At 42.3% G+C, this 16,441-nt stretch overlaps 1 protein-coding gene across 24 annotated transcripts; it reads left to right on the top strand.

The window, feature by feature from the left end:
- Positions 1–1,044: 1,044 nt before the first annotated feature.
- On the top strand, positions 1,045–6,208 carry LOC136449600 (lecithin-cholesterol acyltransferase-like 1). 24 transcript variants are annotated; one of them, XM_066449698.1, is made up of 9 exons: positions 1,045–3,201; positions 3,285–3,865; positions 3,938–4,052; positions 4,206–4,264; positions 4,634–4,760; positions 4,864–4,975; positions 5,063–5,223; positions 5,336–5,629; positions 5,966–6,208. In XM_066449698.1, the coding sequence occupies exon 1, from the start codon at positions 1,101–1,103 to the stop codon at positions 2,445–2,447; it is 1,347 nt and encodes a 448-aa protein (XP_066305795.1). In that variant the 5' UTR covers positions 1,045–1,100; the 3' UTR covers positions 2,448–3,201; positions 3,285–3,865; positions 3,938–4,052; positions 4,206–4,264; positions 4,634–4,760; positions 4,864–4,975; positions 5,063–5,223; positions 5,336–5,629; positions 5,966–6,208. The 24 variants fall into 24 exon arrangements, with proteins under 24 accessions (XP_066305795.1, XP_066305794.1, XP_066305788.1 ...); XM_066449697.1 differs by having other exon boundaries at positions 3,951–4,264; positions 5,336–5,480; positions 5,563–5,629; positions 5,952–6,208; XM_066449691.1 differs by having other exon boundaries at positions 3,951–4,264; positions 5,336–5,480; positions 5,563–5,629.
- Positions 6,209–16,441: the final 10,233 nt, after the last annotated feature.

Below are 16,441 nucleotides of genomic sequence, written 5' to 3' on the forward strand. Positions count from 1 at the left end.
GTACTGTATGCTTTGTTACCGATGCATTTTTTTTTAATGTTTGATTTGTACTATCAAAGGTCGCCATTGCATTAGCACGAGTATTTAATTTTACAGTATTATTATTTTATTGTGCGATCCATGTATTTTTAGTATAAAAGTTTAGTTGTCCTATACCAACGTACGGACACACTACTTACTACAGTATACGAACAAAAAAAAAAGGTAGGGATCGGAGGAGATAGGAAAAACGCCTCGTGAAGATCTACCAGTAGAAGTCGATAACAGTGTTGAAATTTTTTACGAAAGGGATGGAAACAGGAGACGGCGTGCTTCACGTTACCGTCCTTTTTTCTTATCCTCCACATCCATCACGAAAGGGATGGAAACACACGTTACCGTACTTTTTTCTTATTCTCCACATCCATCACGAAAGGGATGGAAACAGAAGGAGACGGCGTGCTTCACGTTACCGTACTTTTTTCTTATTCTCCACATCCATCTCCCTGCACTAGGAAAGGTAGCCGGGCCTTGTTTAGATTGCTTAAAGTTCTAAGTTTTTTCACTCTCTTTTCATCATATCGAATCTAGGATACATGCATGTAGCAGTAAATGTAGATAAAAAAATAACTAATTACACAGTTTAATTGTAAATTACGAGATGAATCTTTTGAGCCTAGTTAGTCCATGATTGGACAATAATTGTCAAATACAAACGAAAGTGCTACAGTGCCAAAATTTTCTAACTCTTGCAATCTAAACAAGGCCCCGATTCAGAAACGAGGGCACCGTTTAGTTCGGCCGAAACTTTGCATTTGCACGTGTTTGATGTGATGGCAAACACTGTAGTACTTTCGTTTGTATTTGTGAATTATTGTCTAAACATTGACTAATTAGGCTCAAAAGATTCGTCTCGCAAAGTTCAACCAAACTGTGCCTTTAGTTTTTTATTTCATCTATATTTAGTACTCCATATATGTACCATAATTTTGATGTAATAAGGAATCTTCTTTTTGCGTATTGTGAGTTTGGGGAACTAAACAGGGCGTGATCGTCGTGGAGTGCCAACGTGGTTACGTTACCCACAGGCCACAGACACCACACAGCCGGCCGGCAACATCATGGCGAGGATTCTCCGGGTTGTGGCGCCGCTCCTCCTCCTCCTGCTCCCCACTGGCCTCCGGGAGCTCCTCTCGCCCACGACGACGATCGACCACCAGCCGTCGGAGGGTGCTGCCAACGGCGGCGGAACAACGACCGGCGGCGGCGAGGTCCTCCTCCACCCGCTGGTGCTGGTTCCCGGGCTGACCTGCAGCGAGCTAGAGGCGCGGCTCACGGACGCCTACCGCCCCTCCGTGCCGCGGTGCGGCGCGATGAAGGGGAAGGGCTGGTTCGGGCTCTGGGCCAACTGCTCCGACCTGCCCGCGCACCACTACGTGCAGTGCTTCATCGAGCAGATGACCCTCGTCTACGACCCCGCCGCCAACGACTACCGGAACCTCCCCGGCGTCGAGACGCGCGTGCGCGGCTTCGGCTCCTCCCGAGGCTTCCAGAGGAACCCGGAGCACACAACCTGGTGCTTTGAGGTCCTTAGACACGAGCTCGAAAAGGCCGGGTACCGCGACGGCGACACCCTGTTCGCCGCCCAGTACGACCTCCGCTACGCCCCGCCGGTGCCCGGCCAGTCATCGGAGGTCTTCTCGCGCTACTTCCGGCGGCTGACGAGGCTCATCGAGGACGCGAACCAGAAGAACGAGAACAAGAAGGTGATCCTCTTCGGGCACAGCTTCGGGGGGATGGTGGCGCTGGAGTTCGTGCGGAGCACGCCCATGTCGTGGCGAGACAGGTACATCAAGCACCTCATCCTCGTCGCTCCGGTGCCGGCGGAAGGGCTCGTGCAGACGCTGCACTACTTCGTCTCCGGGTCCGACCTGATGTACATCCCCACGGTCGCCCAGCTCGCGCTGACTCTGAGGCCCATGTGGAGGAGCTTCGAGTCCTCCATCGTCAACATCCCGTCCCCGGCGGTGTTCGGGGACAGGCCGCTCGTGGTCACCGCGCGGAGGAACTACTCCGCCTACGACGTGGAGGACCTCCTGGCCGACATCGGCTTCGGCGCCGGCGTGGAGCCTTTCACGAGACGAGCGGTCCCGAAGATGAGCTCCTTCCAGGCCCCCATGGTGCCGACGACGTGCATCAACGGAGTGGGCAATAACGACACGCCGGAGCAGCTGGTTTACTGGGACGGCGACTTCGACGCGGAACCCGAGATAGTGTATGGCGACGGAGACAATGCCATCAATTTGATCAGCATGTTGGCGTTCGACGAGAAGATGCGTCGGCAGCCGGAGCAGAACAAGCTGTACAAGTCCATCAAACTTCATGGGGCTGAGCACGGTACTATTGTGACAGAGGACTGGGCGCTCAAGCGGGTCATGCAAGAAATCCTCGAAGCCAATCGTATTTGATTAATTTACTTATTTATTATAGTATAAGACTCAAGTGATTTTTTAAATGCATTTGTTCCTTAATAATGTCGACTTATATGAACATTTAAGTATATCAGATGATACTGTGTGCATTGCTGCGGTAATTTTATAACGCTATTAAGAAGCATGGTTCATGGATTGAGAAATAGCAAAAGCACAATCCGCACACATGTTAATTTGAATCTTCATGGGAACAAACTGAATTTATCTCTTACTCTCTGCAACTAAAAAGAACGAGGAGGAGCTCCCCTCGCTCCGCCCTTCTCTCCCGCAGACCCCGGTCTCGATCCCTCTCCACTGCGCCTCTCCCCTCGCTCTGCCCTTGCGCTCGTCACGCCGTCGCCCTCGCCCGCGCCGTCGCTCTCGCCGCAGGAAATTGGGCCGGGGCGCCTATCTGCACCGCCGCACGTCGCCGACGCCGCCGTGCCCCGTTCCGCTCTGCCGCGCCGCCGCCACAAGGCCGAGCCACCGCCGCAAGGCCATCCTCGACCTATGCCGCCACCTTCGCCCATGCCCGACCCGCACCTGTCATTCCCTTCTCCTAGGACGGAGCACTGAGGAGGAGAAGATGCCGTCGCCGCACGCAAGGTACTCAGGTCTACATCGGGCCCTTCGTCGGCGACGAGCACCCAATAGGTATGCCCACTCTTCTCTTACCTCCGCCTCCTCTTCCTCGCGGCCCTCCTGACGCTCGCCCGCTCCCTACCGCCGCCACGTCTCGGCGTCCGCCGCGGTAGGCCTCAACGACACCATAGCTCCTCTGCTACCCCGCTCCCACTCCGATCCATGACATCTGATGGTGTCCTTTATCTGAAGTTCTGAACAGGGGGTGATTTTCTTGTGGATTCCGGCGGATTCGTGCGGGGATACGGTGGGCGTCCGTGTCCTTTAGCTCGAGCACCGGCTTGTGCGCCGGCGTGGACATCGACACCTGCACCGAGCTTGTGCGCCCCATCGCCAGGATGACACCTGGGATTGGCGGCTTCAGCGGCCTCCTCGCCTTGGATAATCACGGGCATCACTTCATTGCTTTATCCTCTATTTTTGGTAAAAAAAAAATTAAAGAATGGTCGTGGTGAAGACTTAAGCCCTTGTTGTGTGATTTAAGTATAAATTAAATATTGATTTTAGCTTGTGAAACATGCAAATTTAATGTTCTTGTTTGCTGGAAACATGTCTATGCAACAATTGTAGAAGTATGCACCATGTAGTTGGTTGGTTTATTTGCTGCTTCTCACTCGATGCAGCGATAATATCAATTCCGTGATCCTTGGGCTGCACTTTCTGAAACATTGCTTTCCTGGGACGATTTTCTTGTTACTAGCACTGACGGACTGGGGACAAAGCTGAAGCTTGCTTTCGAAATTGGTATTTATGATATAGTCGGCATTGACCTTGTAAGTGGTTAGCTGCAATGTAGGTTGTTTTCCTTATCTCTATCACAAGTTGACTGAACTGAATGAATTTAGGCCATTTTGGCAGGTGGCAATGTGCGTCAATAACATCATAACTTGAGCTGAAAAACCGTTGTTCTTCCTAGATTACTATGCAACAAGCAAGCTTGATGTTGATCTTGCAGAGAAGGTGCAGCCACTTTATTTTCTCACAAACAAAATAAAATTTTCCCTTCTCGTACTTATTTTCTTGGTTTCTGCTCATGGGACATTTCAATATTACCTATAAGTACTTCATAAATTATATGTATCAATGGGATTGTGGATGGGTGCGAACAATCAGGCTGCGCTGACTACAAACAACAAAAAAAGCAATCAGATTTTGCTGTCCTAGGAGGGGAGGTAAAATATTCTGAATTAAATTACCATGACTTAGCAATTCAACGCTGCAGTATTATCCTTATAATAAGTCACAATAGTTGTATATGAACTGATCAAACATCTTGCACTGCTAGTCTTTGATTGCTGCATATTTATTGTTATAATTGTTTACTTGATTATTATCTGAATTTTACTAAAGCAAAATTTAAATGTTTGTGATTGGTAACCTGATTAATAATAATACCAGTGTAACAAAATATTCTGATATTTTTTTTGCTTTGTATACCTTTAATTTCTTACAAACTCAAATTAATCCACCTAAAGCATTACATATGTACGCGTTTTTATGAAAAATCCAAAAACATATGAACTGATAATTGATCATTGCAGACAGCAGAAATGTCTGGTTTCTACATAGAGGGTGAATATGATCTTAGTGGTTTTGCTGTGGGTATTGTGAAAAAGATAAAGTCATTGATGGAAAAAAAAAACATTGTTCATGGAGATGTCCTGATAGGTCTGCCTTCCAGATTTATGAATTATCTATATTTTTATCTCTTTGTATTGTTGGGCATTATATGTATCTTGTTAGTGATGGCTGAAAATCCTTAATTTTCAAGAGTACTGGAGAAAAGCGGACTTTCCTTGAGTGACCAGCTCCCAAGAAATGATGGCATAACAACTACTATTGGTGAAGCTCTATTGGCACCAACTGTTATCTATGTTAAATAGGTTGGTTTTGCTGATGTGTATCTATATTTCGTATTTTCTTCAGAATTTTATGGAACTTTTAATCGAAATTGTTTGAAATGAAAAAAGGGTGCTTGAGATTCTTAGCAAGGGTGGTGTGAAAGGACTAGCCCACATTACTGGTGGTGGATTTACTGACAATATTCCAAGAGTATTTCCATCTGGACTCAGGGCAAAAAAGTTTTACTGGGTCATGGAAAGTGCCTCCTATCTTCAACTAGCTTCAACAGGCAAGCACAAATGGCCCACGAGATTCAACTATGATTTCTAGCATCTGCATGGCTCTGGATCTCTGCCTAGATCTAGATACCTTTTAACATATTAACATTATATATTCTGTAGGTTGGAAACATTGATGATGCAGCGATGCGGCGAACATTCATGGGCATCAGAATGGTTCTTGTGGTAAGCAGAGAGTCTGCGGACAGAATTATTGAAGACACCCATGGAGCAAAGCCTACTTATGGCATTGGAGATGTGATCCATGGTGAGGGGGTACAGTACGTCTGACTCTTTATGCCTTGACTGCTTGACTCATCGCTGGCTATTGTAAGTGTGAGCTGGTGCAGAATGCGCGCGAGCTGTTTGATAAAATGATGGCAAGGAATCTCATGGCTTGGACGGCGATGATTAATGGTAATGAACAGACTGGGCGGCCGAAGGCGGCACTGGCATGAAATTTCACAAGTTTATTTTCCCTAGCCTGTCTAATTGCACTGCACTCTTTTGTCATTTCTTTAGAATGGATTTTGTTGGTTGCTTTGAGTAGAGGGCCATACTGTTGTTATCTAGCTAAGATGTGCTTCTCTGCTAGTTCCTTTTCGGGTGTCATATTTTGGTGCACGATTTATGGCAGTGGTTATTGAATGAATATATGCTGATGCAGTGCTTCCTAGAGTTTCCTATTTGAAAAGGATGCAGTGCATTTCTTTTACATCAATCAATTGAAGCGCAACAGTTGTTTGGTTTCAGTCAGACCGGTGACAGAGATGGCGACTGGGGAGGCGTGTCAAGAGTGCTGGTGCTGCCCAACGATTGAAGCACGATAGAAAACTGGTTTTTGAGGCCTCCTCTTAGGGAAAGGCTCCAATGATTAGATCATTCTCAAAAGGCCTAGCGAACAGTCAGCTTAGGTGTTGAATCACGGTAGCACTTTGTTATGTTTCAGTATTTTGTAATTGTAATCACGAAGCATCTTGCAATAAAAAATTAATTTGAAAAAGAAAATTTTGATTGTGGTAGTCTTGTTCAATCTTAAGAGTTCACTAAAAACATTGCATGGAAACATATAGACATGAACCATCATCTTGATTGTGTTAGTTTTGTTGCTCCCGTTACAATGTGTGGGCATGAAACCAAAACCAATCGTGCTCAATCACAGGCACCGTCATCGTGTGAAAAAATCCCTCTGGTCATCGGTCTACCGAATCCTGCCATCCTTCCTCCCCACGATCGCTCGGATTTGAGTCTTGAATTGCTTGTAGTTTTCCTTCTGGTCTCGCGCCTCGCTGTGCTGCCCCTCCCTCTAATTTTTCTTTCCAAAAATAAATCTCTAAAAACAAAAAATAATCACATTACGTATTGGTTGTGGCGATTATCTCCTTTTCAATCATGCGTGATTCCTTCTTTCCCTATAGCGAACAACTCTACAAAAGCAAGGTAGACGAGGAAGCATTTAGAAACCCGCAAAGATAGTATGGAGATGTGATAGAACTTATTTGTAGATTTATTGGCGCACGAAAGAAATAGATATAGGAGATTTTTTCCTGCCGATATAAAATATTATCTTAGCCGCATCACGAAAAGGTCTATACAGTAGAGTTTAGTGAGCATGTGACGCCGCTACTCAACGTGACTGTGTTAATTTCATGAACTTTATTTTTTTGATATTAAATATCACTTTAACGTCGGTATTTAATTTCATAGTATTGTTATCTTATCGTGCGATCTGTGTGTTTTTAGTACAAAAGTTTAGTTGTCCCGTAGCAACGCACGGGCACGCTAACTAGTCAAATGTCTAATACATGTACACTTTATCTATTTTAAACATCTCTAACTTAACTAAGTTTTGGAAAAAAATAGAACTACACCATATGATATGAAATAGGTATCTCTTTGAATAGACATCTCTACAAGATGTCTCTCTAAATAGACGCTTCATGCTTTGAATAGACATCTTCACGAGTTATCTCATCAAGAGTTCAAGACTAGAGTATCTCTAAATAGAGACAGCTTTGAATAGACATGTTTTCAAGATGTCTCTCCAAATAGATACTTATTCACGAGTGATCTCATCAAAACCAGAGTATATTAGTGTTTGTAGCACGGGGTTACCATAACCACCAAAAGGGCATCGATTTAAAAAAAACTCGATCCGCGGTGGCTAGACAGCCCTCAGGTATTCTGGCTTAAGAAGAAGATTTTCTCGCGTAGATTGAGAAAATCCCCGAACCCCTAGCCCACCCATACACAACGGCATCACAACTCCGTAAGATGAGCTGTCCACAGACCTGTGCTTTGCATGTGGGACAGATGAGAGAGTTTTTTTTCACCTTGGTTACCCTTGGAACTCAACTCTGATTACCCCAAGGGGAGGTACTGAAAAAGGGCATCCATTTGAAGCTTGAGATTGTACGTGGCTGATCTACCTTTTTTGCTATGTGATCCATACATGAATCTGCTAAATAAAACATGAACTAGTACCTTCAAGTAGTTGTTAATGTTGGATATCTTTGGTGCTTGTTTTACCTGCAACTTGTGTGTCAGTTCATCGTATTTCGCAATCTGATATTAAAGCAACCATACAACTAGTGTTAGTGGCTTTGGCAACTTCCAATTAATGATCCCATATTTGTGTGAAAAAATCTTTTGACCCACATTAGTTAGTTCTATAACACATTAGGTTAGTTCTATAACACATTAAAGTAACTTGTCAATACATTATATGAGTTCAAGAGGTAACTAGTTAATACATGATATGTAAGGAAAACTTCAGTAATATATATGACATGCAGAAGTAACTTGTCTCTATTTATGTGAATATGGAACTGAAGTAATCTATGAATAATTTTCATGACAAAGAAGTAACTTGTCACTAATTTGCACAACGGAGGAAGTAACTTCTCAATACAATAGTCATCACAGGGATAGTAACCATCTCTAACTGAGTGACATGGTAGAGAAAGTAACTTGTCACTATCTCACATGACAAAGTAAATAACTTGTCACTAATTTATATGATATAAGAAGTAACTTATCAATATACTACATAATATAGGAACTAGGAAGTATCCTCCCATAAATCTGTATTTATATAATGTAACTATTCATAACCTGAAGTAGTTTCAAGTGACTTAACACTGATTTACTGTTATTCTATCTTCTTTTATTCCTAACACCTATATATGGAAAATATATATTTATTTTTACTTGTGAAGTTTAGCTCAACTTATTCAACAGATAAAATATGCTTGAACTATCTATTGGTTTGGGCATTTGGCTTCTCATGAAGCCTACCAATTTTGTGCAAGGATATGTGGCCCGTGAGATGTAATGCCCAACTTTTATTTACTTTGTTGGTGTTTTTTGTTATGCTATGAGATTTTCAAAATAAATGATGACGTCTATTGTTTCTTTGTTCTGTTCATAACTGCAACTAATTATAGTCATTAGCCTAAGTTTAACAATGGAGGTAGGGAGCTATGAGCAAGTTTTCTTCTGACCAAAGTCTTTATTCTTCATTTCAATCAAGGGACATTTTTTTGGTATAGCTTTATGTACCTAGTCAACATAAAAAATGTGTTGTTTTTATCCGTGGATGCTTAGGGGGTGTTTGGTTTGGGCTGCTAAACTTTAGCCAACTAAACTTTAGCTCATTTAGTCACTTTTTATCCAAACACATGGACTAAATGGGACTAAAAGGGGAGCTAAAGTTTAGTCACCAAGGAGGACCTAAACTGGACTAAACCCAACTTTAGACAGGGGGTGCCCCTCATTATTGTCCGCTGCCCGTCCCACCCCAACCCTATCCCGAGCTCGCTCTATCACTCTACAGCTCGCTCGCTCTCCTCTGCTCTCCCTGCCGCCGCCCTCACTGTTGCTCACGCCGCTGCCGGCCCCCCTCCCTTGACGCATCCTCCATGGACGGTCATGGTTCCCAGTCGTCTTCTTCGATGGACTTCTTCTCCCAGTCCTCTTCTCCGGTGGATCGCATGGCCTCTGGCCCATCTTTCGCCCCCAACACCGGTGACTTCGGCCTCTTCTCCCAGGCTAAAAGGTCCTAATAACTAGAGGGGGGGGGTGAATAGCCTATTAAAAATTTCTACAACAACACTAAGACAAATGATTAGTCAATAAGATGGCGAAGCGAATTTTGCGTTAGCACTATACTTGGGGTTGCAAGCCACCTACCCAATTCTATTTTCTATGATCTCTAGTATATCACAATAAAGCTATGTCACTAATATACACCTAGGTGATCAACCTAGTGAGAGTAATACAATTAAATGATACAATATCTAGTCTTAACTACCACTAGCTCTATCCAAGTGAATGCATAATGAAATACAAGAGAGTGGTAGAGAGGTATACCGCCGTGTTAAGTGGACCAATGAGTGAATACCAATGAATACCAAGGAGACAATCAAGACACAATGATTTTTCCTCCGAGGTTCACTTGCTTGCCGGCAAGCTAGTCCCCATTGTGGCGATTCACTTACTTAGAGGTTCACGTGCTAATTGGCATCACACGCCAAACCCTCAATGGGGTGCCACACAACCAACATAAGATGAGGATCACACAAGCCATGAGCAATTTACTAGAGTACCTTTTGGCTCTCTGCTGGAGAAAGGTCAAGAACCCCTCACAATCACCATGCTCGGAGCCGGAGACAATCACCAACCTCCACTCGATGATCCTCGCTGCTTCAAGCCATTTAGGTGGCGGCAACCTATCAAGAGTAACAAGCGAATCCCACAGCGAAACACAAACACCAAGTGCCTCTAGATGCAAACACTCAAGCAATGCACTTAGATTCTCTCCCAATCTCACAAAGATGATGAATCAATGATGGAGATGAGTGGGAAGGACTTTGGCTAAGCTCACAAGGTTGCTATGTCAATGCAAATGGCCAAGAGCGTGAGCTAGAGTCGGCCAAACGATATTTATACACACACCCAAACAATAGAGCCATTGGCTCAATTATTGGGCTGACTACGGGACGACCGGACGCGCCGGTCGTGTGCACCGGACGCATCTGGTCACTGCTAGACCGCTATGTTTCCCATTCAAATGAAGTAACCATTGCCGCCCAACATCCCTCTCTGACACGCTCTGACACGATGCATCAGATGCACTGCAGCGAAGCGATCGAACGTAGGAGGGGCAGCGTCCGGTCGAGTCCAAAGAGCTCCCAGAGCCGCTCAACTACGACAGGACGTGTCTGATGTGGCCGACCGGACATAGGAGGGGCAGTGTCCAGTTGAGTCCAGAGAGCTCCTAGAGCTGCTCAACTATGATCGGACGCGTCCAGTGTGGCCGACCGGACATAGGAGGGGCAGTGTCCGATCGAGTCCAGAGAGCTCCTAGAGCTGGTCAGCTACGACCGGACGCGTCCGGTGTGGCTGACCGGACATGCCCCTACGTCTGGTTCTCTCTAGACCAACACCCGCACCCCACATCACCATGACCTAACGCTAAACAGTGATTGCTCAGTGTCCAGTCGCTGCTACGAGCTAGAGTCTGGTCACCTCGGCAACTCTTCCCGCACCTAGCCAGAATACCGGACGCGTCCGGTATCGATATTGGACATGTCCGGTCATGTCGAAAACACTATCGTCTGAGACAGATCCCAGACACGTCCGGTACGCATGTCGGACGTATCCGGTCACCCCATGACCAGCACATTCAACTCCTTTTCTTCACCAGCTTCTTCTCCTTTGCAAATGTGCCAACACCACCAAGTGTACAACACCTTGTGCACATGTGTTAGTTTTTCACAAATATTTTTCAAGGAGTTAACCACTCAACTAGATCCTAAATACATATGCAATGAGTTAGAGCATCTAGTGGCACTTTGATAGCCGCATTTTTATACGAGATTCACCCATCTTAATAGTATGGCTATCGATTCTAAATGTGATCACACCCACTAAGTGCCTTGATCACTAAAAAGAAAAAGTTCCTATGATGTTTCACCTTTGCCTTGAGCTTTTTGATTTTCTCTTTCTTCTTTTCCAAATCTAAGCATTTGATCATCACCTATGCCATCATCATCATCATCATGATTTTTACCATTGCTTCATCACTTGGAGTAGTGCTACCTATCTTATAATCACTTTGATAAACTAGGTTAGCACTTAGGGTTTCATTAATTTATCAAAACCAAACTAGAGCTTTCAATCTCCCCCTTTTTGGTAATTGATGACAACCCTTTCACAAAGATATGAATTGAAATTCAATTGAATCCATGTTGCTTGCCCAAGCATATTTACCATGTGTAAAAGGATATGGACAAGTTTTATGAATCCCATATGGTAGCAATTGCCCCCCTATATATGTGCTAAGAGTTTGGATTGTAGCTTGCATATATGCTTAGATAGGAAATATAGAAGACAATGTCTACCAAATGATGCTAAGGTATAAAAGATAGACCTTTGAAGCGTGATACCAATCGGAGTGTACTATTATACCATCCTTAGCACCATTAGTAACTAGACATACATAAAAACTAGAATATCCCCCGTGAGATCAACATTAGAAGCAAGGGTCTAGTTTTCATAATATGAGCATGAGTCTAGTTACTTAACCTATGCATGCTAGTTTTTCATTTTATCATTCAAACCTACAACTAGCATACACCACATAAGCATGGATATTGAAATTTAAAACTTGTGCCATGCAAGCAAACATATGAAATGCACATTCAAATGCATCAATCAAGTTTATGAGCTTGCTCCCCCTACTTATGTGCTCAAAATTTAATTGATCCCCTTACTTTGTCATATCTCTCCCAAATTTAATTGATCCTCTTACTTTGTCATATCTCTCCCCCTATATCAATTTCTCACTATTTCTCCCCCTATCACTTATATCTTTGTTTTTCTCCTCCTTTGTCATCAATGACCACAAAGGCTTAAATTATAGATAGGTTAGGAATTATCAATGTCAATCAATGGGGTGAAGATCATTTTCCCAAATATGGTCCAATCTAGATCATTTGCCAAAGATATTTAACTCGGTTTGATCCAAGGACAAGCTTCTTCACACCTCTAAATAAGGGTTATCTTGTACCATGTTGAGTTAAACACGTAGAGCTCATTTTCTAGATCAAACACTAGGTTTCCAAGCCCACAAACATGTCATATGCTACCACTAGACCAAATTAAGCATAGAAGCAATAGTGGTACCATACAAACATCAAGATAATTTGATTTTCATGAATGAGCCTATTAAATGTGAAAGATGACTGGATGCACTAAATATGTCCTTAGCAAGGATGTATGCCATGCCAATCAACTTTTACCTTGGATTGCTCGAAGGAGAGGCATGTCATATAAGTGGAGGGTGCATCAACACATATTTGAGAAATCCAATATGTTCAACTCATTCCTTAGCTTGCAAAACTCTTTTCTCATCTAATGGCTTGGTGAATATATCGGCAAGTTGATCTTCAGTGTCTACACTCTCAATACAAATGTCCCCTTTTTTGTTGGTGATCTCTTATGAAATGGTGGCGGACATCAATGTGTTTTGTTCTTGCATGTTGAACAGGATTGTTGGTTAACTTGATTGCACTCTCATTGTCACATAGCAATGACATTTTCTTGAACTTGATTCCAAAGTCATTTAAGGTGGTCTTCATCCAAAGTATTTGTGCACAACAACTACCGGTGGATATGTATTCAGCTTCGACGGTTGATAATGCAACACTATTTTGCTTCTTTGATGACCATGAAATAAGTGATCTTCCCAATAATTGACATGTGCCTGAGGTGCTCTTTCTTTCAATCTTGCATCCTGCATAATCCGGGTTAGAGTAACCAACTAGCTCAAACTTTGCTCCTTTGGGATACCACAAACCAACATTTTATGTATGCTTCAAGTATCTCAATATTCTCTCTGTAGCCTTCAAATGACTTTCTTTTGATGAGGCTTGAAATCTTGCACACATGCATACACTAAACATGACATCCGGCCTTGATGCTGTCACATAGAGTAGGCTTCCAATCATAGTCTGATACAATTTTTTATCCACCATATTGCCACTTGCATCACTATCCAAGTTGCCATTTGTTCCCATTTGTGTACTAATGGCTTTGCTATCACTCATGCCAAACTTTTTAAGCATGTCTTTGATGTACTTGCCTTGACTCACAAATGTATTATTCTTCAATTACTTGATTTGAAGACCAAGGAAGTAACTTAACTCTCCAATCATGGACATTTCAAACTCATTACCCATTATCTTTCCAAACTCTTTACAAAAGTCTTGATTAGTTGATCCAAATATGATGTCGTCAACATAGATTTGCAACATAAATAAGTATTTGCCAATCTTCTTGTTAAAAAGAGTGGTGTCAACCTTGCCCATCATGAACCCTTTAGAAAGTAGAAAGTCCCTCAATCTCTCATACCATGCTCTAGGTGCTTGCTTCAAGCTATACAATGTCTTCTTCAACTTGTACACATGATCGGACTTCTTATCATCTTCAAAACTGGGAGGTTGCTCAACGTATACTTCTTCATTGATGTAACCATTGAGAAATGCACTCTTGACATCCATTTGATAGAGCTTGATGTTGTGGACATAAGCATAGGCTTATAAGATTCTAATTGCTTCCAATCTAGCAACCGGGGCATATATTTCTCCAAAGTCAAGACCTTCAACTTGTGTATATCCTTGTGCTACCAATCTTGCTTTGTTTCTTACTACTATCCCATTTTCATCTTGCTTTGTTTATAAAGACCCATTTAGTTCCAATCACATTATGTCCCTTTGGTCTTTCTACCAATTTCCATACTTGATTTCTAGTGAAGTTATTCAATTCTTCATGCATAGCATTCACCCAATCAACATCCTTCAATGCTTTATCTATCTTCTTTGGTTCAATGGATGACACAAATGAGAAATGCTCACAAAATTAAGCCAATCTTGATCTAGTTTGCACACCTCTTGAAATATCACCAATGATAGTGTCCAATGGATGATCTCTTGCAATATTGGTTGGTTGGAGTATTGAAACTTGATTGCTTACACTTGCTTGATCATTGGGTTGAGATGATGCACTAGCCACTTGATCTTGTTCATTATCATGAAAGCCACTTGTACTAGTTTGATTTGTATAATCTTGCACATTTGAGTTAAAGAGCACTTGCACTTGATCATCTTCATCATCATTCACTTGTCTAGGCCTCAATTCACCAACATCCATGTTCTTCATGACATTTGAAAGTTGAATGCCTCCAACATCTTCCAAGTTATCATTCTCTTCTTATGAACCCTTACTTTCATCAAATTCAACATCATGAACTTCCTCAAGAGTACCACTATCCAAATTCTAAACTCTATATGCTTTGCTAGTAGTTGAGTATCCAAGTAGGAATCCTTCATCACATTTCTTTTCAAACTTGCCCAATCTAGTGTCTTTCTTCAAGATATAGCATTTATAACCAAAGACCAGAAAATATGTAATATTGAGCTTTCTACCATTCAAGAGCTCATACGATGCCTTCTCTTTCAATGAGTGACAATAGAGGACGGTTGCTACAATAGCAAGCCATATTGATAGCTTTGGCCCAAAAAGATTGACTCACATTATACTCACTAAGCATAGACCTTTCCATATCAATGAGTGTTCTATTCTTCCTCTCAATAAGGTCATTTGATTGTGGAGTGTACTTGGCCAAGAATTAATGTCTAATTCCAAATTCATCACACAACTTATTAATTCTAGTGTTCTTGAACTCACTACCATTGTCACTTCTAACTCTCTTGATGGTTGTTTCAAACTCATTTTGAATGCCCTTAACAAATGATTTGAATGTTGCAAACACATCACTTTTGTCCATTAGAAAGAATACCCAAGTTTATCTAGTATAATCATCCACTATTACAAAGCCATATTTGTTTCCACGAATGTTAGTGTATTGAGTTGGCCCAAACAAATCTATGTGTAATAACTCAAATGCTTTACTAGTGCTCATTATGCTTTTCCTAGGATGGATGTTTCCAACTTGTTTGCCGGCTTGGCAAGAGCTACAAAGCTTATCCTTATTAAACACAACATCTTTCAAGCCTCTAACCAAGTCATACCTAACCAATCTATTCAATTGTTTCATTCCAACATGACCAAGCCTTCTATGCCATAACCAACCCATGCTAGACTTAGTGAACAAATATGTAGATAGTTGAGCTTCACTAGCATTGAAATCAACCAAGTATAGATTCTCATATCTAAAGCATTTGAAGATCAAGTTAGAGCCATCTACACTTATGATCTCTACATCATCTACTCCAAATATGCATTTGAATCCAAGATCACACAATTAAGCTATGGATAGCAAATTGAAGTTCAAGTTATTTACTAGCAACACATTAGATATGCTCATGTCATTAGATATTATAATCTTACCAAGCCCTTTGACCTTGCCTTTGCTATTGTCACCAAATGTGATACTATCGTAATCATCATTTCCATTGGTATTGATTGAATTGAACATTCTTGCATCACCGGTCATGTGTTGAGTGCACCCACTATCAAGAACCCAATGTCTCTCTCTAGCTTTGTAATTGACCTATAAAAGAAGATCAATTTTTTAGGTACCAAACTTGCTTAGGTCCTTGAAGGTTAGTCACTAAGCTCTTTGGCACCCAAATGGCTTTTTTCTTTGAGCCCATCCATGGTGTACCAATAAACTTAGCCTTTACACCATTTGCACCCTTGGTAAGCATATAGAAAGAATCAAGCTTAATGGAGGATACATTAGCTTACGACTTCTTGTTCATGCACTTTTGCTTTACATGACCAACTTGCTTGTAACTAGTGCAAAACCGACCAATGTTCTTCACAAAACTAGTCTTGTGAGAAGTAAAGGTCGCCTTGCCTTTTTTGGGATGTAGCCCAATCCTTCTTTATAGAGAGAAGCTCTTTGGCTATCCAAGCACATAAGCAAGCTGTCCTCACCACCATAGGCCTTAGCCAAGGTGTGAGTGAGCTTATTGATCTCCTTCTTGAGAGTTTCATTCTCAACCATTAGTGATACATCACAAGTGAAACCATCACTAGTAGAAGAGGTGGAAGTGGAAGTGCTATAAGAAGGGTTAGTGGGAGCAACAATGATAGACTTATAGAAAGATTCATCAATTAGGTTACAAGTTAAGCCTACATTACATGTCTCAACATACTTCTTCTTATTTTGCTCATCAAGCAAAGAGAAATGAGCTTTTT

This window comes from Miscanthus floridulus, chromosome 5, assembly GCF_019320115.1.
Source record: "Miscanthus floridulus cultivar M001 chromosome 5, ASM1932011v1, whole genome shotgun sequence".
NCBI lineage: Eukaryota > Viridiplantae > Streptophyta > Magnoliopsida > Poales > Poaceae > Miscanthus > Miscanthus floridulus.